Source organism: Cyprinodon tularosa, unplaced genomic scaffold (genome assembly GCF_016077235.1).
Source record: "Cyprinodon tularosa strain WSP-4 unplaced genomic scaffold, ASM1607723v1 ctg364, whole genome shotgun sequence".
In the NCBI taxonomy this organism is placed as follows: Eukaryota; Metazoa; Chordata; class Actinopteri; order Cyprinodontiformes; family Cyprinodontidae; genus Cyprinodon; species Cyprinodon tularosa.
Window position 1 is genome coordinate 760,244 of NW_024039079.1, and position 12,783 is coordinate 773,026.

General features: G+C 37.0%; 1 protein-coding gene across 1 annotated transcript; it reads left to right on the forward strand.

Moving 5' to 3' along the window:
- Positions 1–310: 310 nt before the first annotated feature.
- Positions 311–12,553, forward strand: samd7 (sterile alpha motif domain containing 7). The gene is made up of 9 exons (XM_038295972.1): positions 311–636; positions 7,806–7,939; positions 8,090–8,213; positions 9,033–9,157; positions 9,249–9,330; positions 9,490–10,166; positions 10,244–10,359; positions 10,444–10,554; positions 11,891–12,553. Exons 2-9 carry the CDS (start codon positions 7,837–7,839, stop codon positions 12,125–12,127), a joined length of 1,575 nt encoding a protein of 524 aa, XP_038151900.1. The 5' UTR covers positions 311–636; positions 7,806–7,836; the 3' UTR covers positions 12,128–12,553.
- Positions 12,554–12,783: the final 230 nt, after the last annotated feature.

Genomic DNA, 12,783 nt, shown 5'->3' on the forward strand with positions numbered 1-12,783 from the left:
GCATGTTTGGGTCAGCTCTTTTGCACCCTGGGGAGCACAATACTCCTGACATCCAAACTAGACATGTGTTAAAAAAGAGATTACAAGACTGCTCAGTGGAGCTGTTGAGGTCTACAAACAGCAGTGCGCAGTTTCTCCACATGGTGCCACAAAGCATGGAAGGAGGGGGCTGGCCATTTTGCCACTGAAAAAGGAAGCTAAGCATTTAGGTGTCTTAACTGTGGCCTAAAGTGCTAACACGGGATTAGTGAGGTAAACGTTGAAAGAGGTTTAGCACTCCATGCTTAGGGACCAGTGCTGCTTCAGTAATTACACATCAGTTGAAGGTGCAGCGGGCGGTTGGATGGGAGATCATAGTGATGTCAGGACAGGGAGGGCTTACTGCAGGAGATAAAGCCAGCTAATAGAGATGAAATGAATCGGTATTTAAAAGGTCTCTTTTAGTTAAGACACTTTGCTGGCAGCAGATTGTGCTTACTCCAGTCTGCAAGTTGGATGCTGAAGGACAAACAGAATAAAAACTAGCTCACATATTTAAAAATACTTTATAATCATATTTGTTCCATAATTTGCTTTGTTTTTTTGTATTACATCTGAACTACCACAACAGCAGCTGCAAATACTACTAACATAAAGGTAAGTCAATAACATCATCTCATTTCGTATTTCAGTGGGTTTTTGTTTTATATCACAGTCTTCTATTTGTTCTGTTTTGTCTCTTATAATTCTTGCTATAGATATAAATGTATGCTGTTTAGGAGTTAACACCATAGGTGCATAATATTATATAAGCAGCTAGGAATTACCGTAATGTTGCTGTTTTGTAAAAAATGAAAAATCGTATTGCATCAGCAAGAAACTTCATGAACCTATTAACAATGCAGTGAGTAATGAATCTATAGGCCAATTCAATTAATTAAGGGCTTAAAATTGCCATTATCAGGAAAATAGTAATTAGCTTCTTTTTTTTTTCAAATAGTATCAGATATACTTAGAGAAAATGTGCAAAAACAAACAAGTTTTCAAGCATTTTTTGTGGGAAATAGTTTTATAAAAATCTTATTGGGAATGTACAAATGTTTCCAGAAGTTAAGTTTGGTTCATGCAACTGACATAATTTGCATGGTTTCAACTGCGTGCATTGTGTTAGGGGATTAGAAGGGACTAGACATCGCTTCTGTCTTGTCTGATATGACCTCCTCAGGACTCCATCTAAGTTGTCAGCAATTTTTCTCTTTAATTTATTCTTGTAATGAGATTAACCAGGCAACAGCAAATCCAAGAAGTCCAATCCTGGGATTTGGCAGCTGCAGTGTAGCCTCTGCTTACTGAAGGAAATACAGCAGAGGTTGTTCATTTTTTTTTCTATGTCTCTCTTTTTTTATGCCAGTTTCACTCACATTAACCTAGAAGACCCTTTAGATGTGCATGTAAGACTTGCTTACCTCAGGACAGGGAAGTGAAATGCTGAAGCGAATGTTAAAGGTTGCCTAAAGCTGTCTAAACCATGAAATGATGAAAGCTCAAGCCTTTTTTTTTTTTTTTTGCAAATGCAATTCCTCTGATGTATTGCGTTTGCATTTTAGTCAGCACACTTGTATGTGTACGTGTAAAAAGAAATTAACTGCAAGAAACTTTATTTTTGTTATGTGTTAAGCACTTGCTCTTCCAGGAATTAGTTAATTAATTTGTTTGTTTTTTTGTTTGTTTTTTAGTTAAATAATGGTTTCATCTAAGTAATGTGAAATTTTATGTCAAACATGTGGAGCTGTGACTTGTAATAATGGCAAGAAAAAGTAAAACTCTCAACAAAAATAATGTTCTCTGTATAAAGGAGCTTTTGCAAAGCTTTTTTGGTTTATTTGTTTTTTTGTTTAACAGTAAAAATTGCTTTGATGGTTCCGAAACTCAAAACACAGGGATTAGTGGAGGAAAACTGTTTGATTACGATAACTTTAGCCTTGTACCTGCTTAGTAGGAATGCTTATGTTTTGCATTCACTTTTTACCCCAAAGATTAGCTCATAAGGTCGATAAAGACGGGCAATTATTGAAAAGTGTAAATAGCTAATTAGCTGCTAACATTAGTTTGATTGGCTGCCAAGAAATCAGAAATAGTTTTGTTCAACGTTCCCACTTCTCATGTCACTAAAAATGTGTTTGAAAAGATAAAAAACTTTTTAAATGATCTTATAAAGCACCAGTGGTGCAGTCATTATTCAAGCCATGCATTTAATAAATGCTTGCGTTAGATTTGGTGAACTTAGAAAATTGCACATAGAAGCAATACTAAACAGGGACAATAAGAAAGCACTGGTGAAGTTATTCCTGTAGACAATTCACTTCAGGTAATATCAGCCTTTTAGCCCACTGAAGGTTAGGACAAGCTAAGATTAGCTGTTCAGTGTTTACACTTGACCAAACAATTGGACATAAAGTCAAGAGAACAAGTATTAGACTAATGAGAAAAAAAACAACTATATTAGACCTAAGGATACCATGAGGAGTTTATTTAGCTGTGCTACCCATGAGCAAAAATTGGTTGAAAAGACATTGAAAATACGACATGATTAATGTCCAAACGTCTACATTTGGTTGAAATGCGAAAGGTGAAAAGCTGTAATTTTCAGATCGTTGAACGGCGTTGAATTAATCTTTTTTATTGAACTAAAGTGGGACAAAATCAGACTGACCAAACACAGCCCAATTTTCAAAAAGTATTTCTGCCCTAAATAAAGACTATGATAGCCTGACCAGATTTAGCCTAAAAAACTATTTCTAAATGACGTCTGGTGTTTGGGGGGTAGTTTTAGCCATTTAGCTGCAAAGTGATACCATAACCTGGAGCTAGTTCTGTTCAGTGTTCAATGTTGCGTCAATACAGAAATGCAGTTTTAGAAAATTACAAATCAGCATAATTGATCCTAGATTGTATAGTTGTCAATTAATTTAGCACATTTGGTCACTAAAGGGGATGTTAGGTGTTTAGCTAAGTATGGTGATATTTGTTTAACATTTAGACAATGGTTACAAAAAAATCAACTGGTAATAACCTGAATCTAAATTCTAATTCAGCATTTTCTGTGCAGCATTTCTTTGTTTGTTTGTTTTTTTTGTTTTTTTTAGTGCATTTTCAATATCATAAATGCAGCGAATGTAGGAATCTTTGGGAAGACTTAAAAAAGAACAAAAAAACATTAAAAATATCAAATTTTTCGCACCAGCAGAATCCAACTTTGGATGCTGTTTCATTTGGGCAAGATCTGAGCTCATCTGTTGTACAATTTTACCAGAAGATTATGAATATATTAAATAACTAGAACTGCCAGTTATATCTAATCACTAGGTCATTCAAATCAACATTAAAACCAATCAATTATTATTAGTTAAGTTTCATATAACACATGACACTACATTAAGCTTTTCTGAATCGTAGGCCGCAAGTTGTCTGAGTTGGCCAGTGAACTTGGCCGACTCAGAGTGATATCAGAGGTGAGTCACTCCTGCTTACACTATTGACATTTGATCCTCAGCATCATGGCTTTATATATAGTGTACTATATAGTGATTAAGCCATTTTAGATGAGTGTCTCACCAGTGGATGAAAAACTAATGGATTTGACATTTCGAACAAATGCGCCTTTAAAAGTAGTGATCATCCACGGTCACTAGATGAGCAGATATATCCAAGAATGCTTTGCAAGAGCTCTCCTTGTAAAGCATCATGGAATTTGCTGTGGCGCGGGGAAGAACAAAGATGGCGCTGGCACCACGCGGGGAGGCAGAGTTACATGACCAAGAGGGAGCGACAAGTACTGATCATCTGTCTGAACGATCATTTAACTGAGTTCACTATAAAATCCACTATATAGTCCCTGCTCTCTATAGTGATTCAGGGTTTTAGGGGTTAGGGTGGACACTCGGACACAATCCATCTTCTTAAGAAAAACATTTTTGCAAGATCATGAAAATAGAACTCAATCAAGCTGAAAAGTTTTTAAGTTTTATGTCCTTTTAATGAGCTAAATTCAAACTACCCTTTATGTCTTTGCTTTATGATTAAAAAAACAGGCTAGTTTTTTCAATTTATTAAAACTATTGCGTGTCCCATTTATTGCTGAGCAGGTAAAAATATTTAAAGATAAAATATTTCTGTATCGTTAATTTTAAAGAATATCTAACTATAAAACTCAAAAACAGTGATGCAGACTGGCGACCCCCCAAAAAATACATATTTCAAGTAATTATATTCATTTTTAAATACATATATTTTCTCTATATATTCCATTACATTAAATGCTATTTTGATTATATTATAGGAAATTTAACTATTCAGTTGTGCAGTTTATAACTAAATTGCATATTTATTATTTGATTTATGTATTAGATAGATAAACAGTTTTTTACTAGAGACTGGACTCCATTTATTTTTACCTCAAAACAAAGAAGAATGTAATCAATCACACTTCCAGCTGGAACCTTCAAAACAGAGCTTAATTATCTTACAACACATTTTGACATCTGTTTAGCTTTGTTTAGAAATCTAAGTATTTATTTTTCCGTAAATCAAAGATTTAACAAACCTTACCTATTGTCATGATTTCACATGTGTTATGTGTTACAATAGACTGGATAGATAAAGGGATGATTACTTTTAACTTAAACAATACATATATATGATTAATAAAGGAATTTATTTCAGACAGTTCAATGAGATTCATAATAATAATACATACAAATATTATGTGTAACCCATAATATATAATTATATTACATTTATAATTTAGTGATCATGTTTGAAAAGGTGTATAAAGAAGTGAAGTTCTTTAATAAAACGTCTTCTCCTTTCTCTAGTCCTTAAAACCAATAATCAAGCCTATTCCTACTTTATTTACAAATCAAAACTATCCCAAAAGTCCAATAAGGGAGAAAAAAAAAATGTATGCACGCATAAACATAAACACAATCAAGCATACCTATACTCATCTTTATTCATGTCATTTTTACACATTACTGAAATAAACATAACCATTGGAAAAATATCTACATACTTATCTACAGTGACCAAACTGCGATCGGCATTGCGGTGGCCGGGGGATTTGCTCAGGGCCGTCTCTCCTCATCCTGTGGTGGGGTGGCAGATTTCCTGTGTTGGCCCCTCTTGGACCTTTTTGCTCTGGGGGTCCCTTTGGGCATCTGGGGTTTTGGGTCCCCAGGCGCTTGTCTACGTGCTCTGGAGGGGCGGGTCTTTGGCTCTTCACAACCACTATTGAGCATTTTTCCTTTGGATAAACTTTACATGCACAAGTGTACTCTCAGAAACAACTACAGGTGCTTGGTTCCAGGTACTTAGAGATTCATTTCCATACAGAAAGCCTCTATTTTTATCTTCAGCTACCACATTATACATGTCAGATTAAATGATACTACATATTCTTAAGCAATGGTATGAAGGTGTTACTTTACTGTACCTCTTATACTACATATATCCATTGGTTGTGCTGTTCTTTTTACATCTCTTTGCATATGACGAAGCAGACAGTAGAACATTTATTATTCTCTCCCTTTTATCTCCTCTTTCTTTCATCTTTTCTCCTTTTTCCTGTTTTTTCTTTCCTGCTCTACTTTCCCATTGCAGTGTCCATATAATTTGAAATACTCACTGCATTGATTATAAATAAGATATTTACATGCATAAATCAAGCGCAACACTGTGGTGAAAGCCGGACTGCTCCACTTGTTAAAGCAAAATCTGTTGGGCTCTTTTTGGCATCAACACAAATATTCTTATTGCCAAATTGTCAGACAGGACACTGAGAAAGAAAAAAAAATCTACAGTGAGCAAGAACATCGATTGATGTTTAACACCTTTCCTCCATCTTATTATCCTTTAAATTAAACCAGTTTCAGCCTTTCCTAAACCACCTCATGCTTGTACATTGCTTTTATTAAACACTGAGTTGTTCAATACTTTCATAACATTTATTAAAATGCATATAGTTATCATGTTTGCTTAATCACTTTACATCTGGGCATTTAGATTCTTCCTGTAATTATACTCTCTCTCTAGTTCATCAAAATTACATTATATTTGTTCTCTTAATTTCGAGGTTTTTAGGTAATAATGTCAAACATTACCAAGGGATATAAAAAACAAAAAAGACTCCTAAAATTGTTTTAGTTCTTAAGCCTTTTTTTTCCTTTTATATTTGGAAATTTAAAACTTTGTTATGTTTAAGGTACAGCAGGAAATTTACATTACTCCATATTAGGTTACTTACAAGTTTTACTAAAATTATGTTACGTCGATATGTGGATTGTCTTTCTGCACAAGACAATTCACATATCAGAAGAAAGGAAGAATTTTTTGCCTTTTATTTAACAAAATTACACCTAAAGCTTGGGACCTACTCTGTGGTTCCCACTCCTGTTTCAGGATAAGCAGGAAAGAAAAAAAATGTATCTAATTTGATTCGATAATATTAGTGGTTTTGAAAAGGATAAGGAAAGAGCTGGATGGTGCGTATGTGTGCGCCACATAGCTCCACATAAACCGATTGCTTCCCCAGATTTATCCCCAAGGTGTTTTTGGGACATCCTGGGAGCTAATGGAGACTAATAGGCTTAGCACTTAGAGGTGTATTGTCCGGGATGCTTACTGGCAAGGTTTGCTGAGGGTAAAACTCTAAACGTGCGGATTACCTCTAACACATCCCTTTAAAGTGCTGTATAGCCAGGACTTAGCTAATAGGATCCTAAGGGTAGCAGGGGCCTGGGAAGATGGTAAGGAGGGGGGGTGTTGGGATGGACCAGGAAGGTCAGCAGATGTAGGCAGCAGACTGTTGCAGGACTAACACGAGGATTACAGCCCTCAGATTACATGGCTTTTAGAGGGAACTTGAGGGACTGAGGATAATGCACGATGCCCCAGGGCATTTTTAGTGGCAGCATTTGTCTGGAAGGAACGGTACATCAGGAATAATAAAAGTGCACCATTAACACATGCCTCCTACAATGACAAACATATCAATCAAATGCTACTTTAATCAGCCTAAGAGGATTCATTTGAAGGGGTGGCCAATGACAGAATGGTTCATATTCATGTATCCAGATGCATATCGCAGGCTTGTCCTGGATTAGTAGCACTAGATTACTGAGTCGTTTACAGTATCATATTTAGTAATGGGATTTGGGCAATGCAGTAGGTTAATAAGAGGAGGCTAATTTATTTTTGCAAGCTGTTCACAGAGCCAAAAACAATGTGAAAATTTAAAGCTTGTCTATGGCTTTGTTCATTTACTTAAATCTTAACTAAATGTATTTGTTAGGATATCAGTAGGACACAATCATTAACAAGAGAGAATACTTGCTGGCCTTTGCATAAGTAAAGGATTTGGATTTACAGATTAATTTTGTGATGAAGGTGACAGCCAAGGGGGATTTAGAATTGTTACTTAGTTGTAAAGGTGAGAACAGAGGTTAAAATGTTGCACAACACCCTAAAAGCAAGTTTGAAAAAACTCTTGCAGGGTAAACTTGCTCTATTTGCAGATGTGCTCATATCTAAAAAGGATAACTGCTACCCTCTAGTGGTGAGAAGAAGAGTGTACAATTTTATCACCTGCAAATCCAAGCAGGGAAAATGTAACCAAGCTATACTGTACATATTGAAAAAATAATTTCATTTGAAGTGAAACTTTTAGGTAAATCAGAAGGTCAATCCACATTACACCTCATAACTGGGAAGTTCTGGTCACATTTCTTTAAAATAAAATAAAACCATATATTTGATTCTGTTTTGAGCAGCACTACTTTGGATTGAAGGTGGTGTGCTGTGATGACTCCACGGGAGCAGCTGAGGAAGATGACAGCACTGAGTGACCAGGGGACTTTAGATGAGAAGCACTGGTACCGATTGGTCAACGGCATGTCGGCTGGAGGTGAGCATCCAAAGCTGGACTTTATGCCAAAACACCTTTATGGCTCTGCATCAAGTATTATTTGCTGATTTTTGTAGATTGCAGCTTCCTGCAAAGCATTTACAGTAACATTACAGATCATTCTTACTGGTATTTTCTGTGCTCTCACAGAGCTAAGGCAGAGGCAGGAGCTGATAATGAGGAACCAGATGGCCATGGCTCCACAGATCCTCGCCCAGGGCCAACAGAGGTTACAGGGGGTCCCAACACAGTTTGAACATCGCTTTATGGAAAGGTCTGTACCTAAATTTATCCACAAAATAAAGCATTCATTCACCACCAGAATACTTATTTTCCCTATATGTATAAATATACATATATACCAATATTCCACAATATAAAAATCAGGATTCTCAAGGTTTCTGGACTCTGTAAGGGTGAGTTCCAACCACTGCCTCTGAATCCAATATGGCTGCTGCTGTTTGAACAGTAGTGACAGCTGCACCTCAGACAATTTAGTGAGCTCTTTACTTTAGTATCAGAATGAATACAATACACATGCAGATATATGCTTTATTTAAGCTTGTATGGCTAGGTTAGTGATTAAAGTGAGCAAATCCCATTGGATTTCTAACGTGCAGGTAAAATTTTGTAAAAGTCCCTGTGATTTTATTCTTAGATCCAAGTAACACATTCTAAAGAAATAAAATAAAATGCAGCAAATGTGGCCATGGTTACAGTAATCACGTTTGTCGTTTTCCCCTTGAGTTTCTACCGATGAACATTACTTTGTTTTTTTCCACAGCTCCTTTCCTTATGTTCTGCTAATAATGTGTTAGGATCTTTTTTAAGACAACCATTCCCATTACTACCCACGTTTATTTAGGATTATATTTTAAATGAAATGCATCTTCCAACTTTTAAACATTTCTGAAACCTTGAAACACATTAATATTTGAATGACTTCCGGAATATGTCAGCATCATGAAACTAACAGAAAGATATAACACACGAAGGCCAAAATATATCTTAGCAATAATTGTCAACAAGCTGTTAAATTAGCTGCAAATGTATCGCTGCCTACCATCTCATCCTGCTACTTTTATCTCATTAGGGAGTTGGTTCCTCCTGCAGAGATGGTAACATCCGAAGCAAGGCAGATTCACATGGGACATCACCTCGGTCCACCCCTTCCACCACATGCCAATGTCCTGCCTGGCAGAGCATTCCCAGGACCAGGTGAGCACAGCTTCCCAACTAACACAACTTCAGGCTTTGGTTTGACCTTTAACATCCTGTTCTCTATTTTCATATTCTTTCTTCTTCTCAGGAGGGTATGGCTTCCTGCCCTCAGAACCAATGGAAAACGTTGCCAGGCGACAGGAGCTCCTTCACAAGCAAAATATAGCAAGGTATTGCAGGAGCAAAACTATCGGCACCTGAAAAAAAATTTTAACCTGCTATCAGGCTGCACCGCTATGTGTTTATAAAAGCAAAGTTTTAATTCAGTTCTTTAAGCAGAAATATAGTTTTTACTAATGCATGACATGTTTGTGTTAACTGATTTTCAGGATGGAGATGAACGCCATCATGCACCAGAAAGAGCTTGAGAATGCTCACCAAAAAGGACTGATGGGAATAGAGAATCCCATGTCGTACCCTTCCAACCCCATGCTCTTTAGGGGCCGCCAGCGCATGCCAGACGGCCATGAGGTCTTTGTCCACCGTCCCTCCCTAGATGAGCTTCATTCCAACAGCATACTCATGTCATCCAACCCCTATCCACCAATCAGCTCGCTGCACAGAGAGAGAGGTCGTAGGGCTGGGCGAAGGCCTACTGTACATAAGAGTACAGAGAACCAGGTGCCCAACCTGAAGGGTCAAACTGAGGACAAAAGTGTAGAGCAGAGTCCAGAGGCGACATCAGGAGAGGAGAAAGAGTTAGAAGCAAAGGGGGATGTGGGCGAGGAGTGTGGCACGAGTAAGACACACCATCAGGTGAAAACAGACCCTGAGCTGGCCATAGGAAGAAGGAAGAGCTACAAAGAGGGGGAGGCGGGCCTGCGTAAGACTTGCGCTACCACTCAGGATGGATGTTCAGATATTACCAACGGTGCTTCCAATGATAAAGACATACCCAGTCAGTGTTCGGCTTTCCAGGAAAAATTCATCTATCCCTCCACCGGTGGAGCTCTCACAGGGATGCCTTATGTGTTCCCTGTCCAAGGAAATGGTTTTCTTCCAAGTGGTAAGTCTGGGAAATAGACGTAGTTGCAATCTATTTGTTTAGATCTATTATACTTAGATTCAGTATCTGTTTTCCAGGCCCACCAAACCTCTTTCTGAATGGTGAGGAAGTTCCAGAGGACTTAAGGAAGTGGACAGTGAACGATGTTTACAACTTCATTAGCAGTATACCGACATGCTCAGAGTATGCTCAGGTTGGTCATGGGAACCATTTCTATAAATGTTTTCTCTCTTTCTTTTCTTTATAACTTAATTCTGACTTAAAATTATTTCTCCAGACGTTCAAGGACCACATGATTGATGGAGAAACTCTTCCACTTCTTTCAGAGGAGCATCTACTGGACACACTAGGGCTCAAGCTAGGCCCAGCTCTGAAAATACGCTCACAGGTAATTAGACAGCGAAAAAGGATCTCGATAAAATAAATGCTTGAGAAAAAGCCTGGATATTTTTTGCCATATAAATTAATTTGTCATCTGCAAAACTAGACAAAATGAAAAAAAAAAGCTATAGAACTACTAGACTATTTTAAAGTAAAGGATTCTTCCGTTAAAAGGAAGGGCAAGCAACAAACCCTAATTTGGTGGGCATATGCATATACTAAGCATAGGTTTAATGAAAGTCGATCTGCTTTTGATGGGCTGTATTATACGAATACATTATACTTCAGTTGTAATTTGATTGGCATAGAAGAGTTCATCAGACTGATTCTGGGTGTGATTTGTAAATCCTACATCCACTGCTGTGAAACATAGTCAGATCAAATAGCGTACAGACACATTTTATACACCTCAGATGTAATGATTTACCTTTCAAACTGTCTTCTTGAAGGTCATTCCAAATGGCTCCCTGCAATCATAGATTTTATCAAAAAAAGTAAATGTACCCATACTACCTAAATCAGTCCACTCTTATTTTATATTTACCCCTTTAAAATGAAATGAAACCTAGAGCCTGTTTCTGCTGTGTGGTAGTTTCATAAGCAAGAGAAATGCAACAATCACTAGCTTTCTAGTTAGGCTGCAAAAACATAATATTAATACTTTTAGTGCAGTAGTAATACATCAGAATATTTCTCTTTTTTGCCTATGCTATTGAGATTATTTATTCTTTATTGATCTTACTTCATAGGTCAGACTGACTGTCAGGACAAATGTAGGAAAGCACAGTGACTAGCTTAATTTTAGTGCGTTAAAATGTTGCCTTAATTGAGCCAGAAACTGATTCCGGATCATGATTTCACTTTTCAGAAAGCGATTACCTTAAGATCACCTGGAGCAGAAATACTAGAGGAAGCTCTGACTCATTTTTCTTAGCAACTTTAGGATGGAATGAGAAAGATAAGGAAAAGTTTAAACACGTTTTATTTCCGCAGCTAAATAACCCTTCATTAAAAGCATTTGTTGATCTCCATGAGTCATGGTAACACAAAAACTAGTTGCACTATATCTATCATCCAAGCAATGATTTAAAAGACTAAAATAACTGGAACTGTGGTTAAAAAGAGAAGAAAATGAAGCAGGTTTATCTTTGACAGCACACAGTGAGGAGGACGTTAAGGGAGTTTGTTGCAGTGGAAAAAATGCTGTCTTAGGTTACTGACTCACAAAAATTATTATTCTAAGAAATATGTATGGGGGTTAGTTTCAAAAATATATTAGTTCTATTAACCAATTTGGTAAAAACAAAAAACTCACTCTGTATCTAACATACGTCTCTTTGCAGGTATCCAGAAGGCTGGGGAACATGATGTACATGCTGAACATACCTCTCCCCGGCACTCCACTGCAGGGCACATCAGAAAAGCCCGGGGACCGCTCACCAGAAATTGGCTCCCCCATTAACTGCAACAGTGAGGACATGGCTGCGAGTCCAAGAGACCCTGAGGTCATCAAGTCTACAGAACATATTCACGAGGCAGAAAACAGTTCTCCTCCCTCAGCCAGCAGTGAGATGGCCTGACCTCCGTTGACACTAAGGACAATTTTAAACCAAACCAGATTCTGGCCTGATGAGCTGTTCCCGCCACGGAAGAGGACGTGTTTACATTATGAGTCATGAGTTAACAATTGCATTTCATATTTAATTTGCTATATGTACATAGTAAAAATATTTTTATTTTGAATTCTAAAGTGATACATATTTTATCATTCTTTGCTTTTAACCTTACAATTTAAAGTATTTTCATGTAAATTCCAATTATTTTCTAAGCATTTCTATTCTTCTTCACTCAGCTAATAGAGATCAATAGAAACCATATTAAAAACATTTCACAAACCAAATTTAAAAACGAATCATATCTCTTTTGAGCATTTTGAATGTCTTGTTTCATACATTTTTGCCTTTATTTGTCTAAGAATAAAGTTTTTTTCTACAAAGGAATGTGCAGTAGACTCTGTCTTAATAGGCAAATGACTAACACAATGTCAGTGATGGACTCATGGCTGCTATTTTTCAGAGACTGAGACATTAAACTTGGCGATTCTGCTCTAGCTGCACTCCAACAATGTACAAAGATCAACACATGTTACATTGTGTCCAATACTGTTTTGGTGATCATGAGTTATCCCTCTTTTATACTCACCTATCATTGTAGGATTACAGGTGAGGCTGGCTTC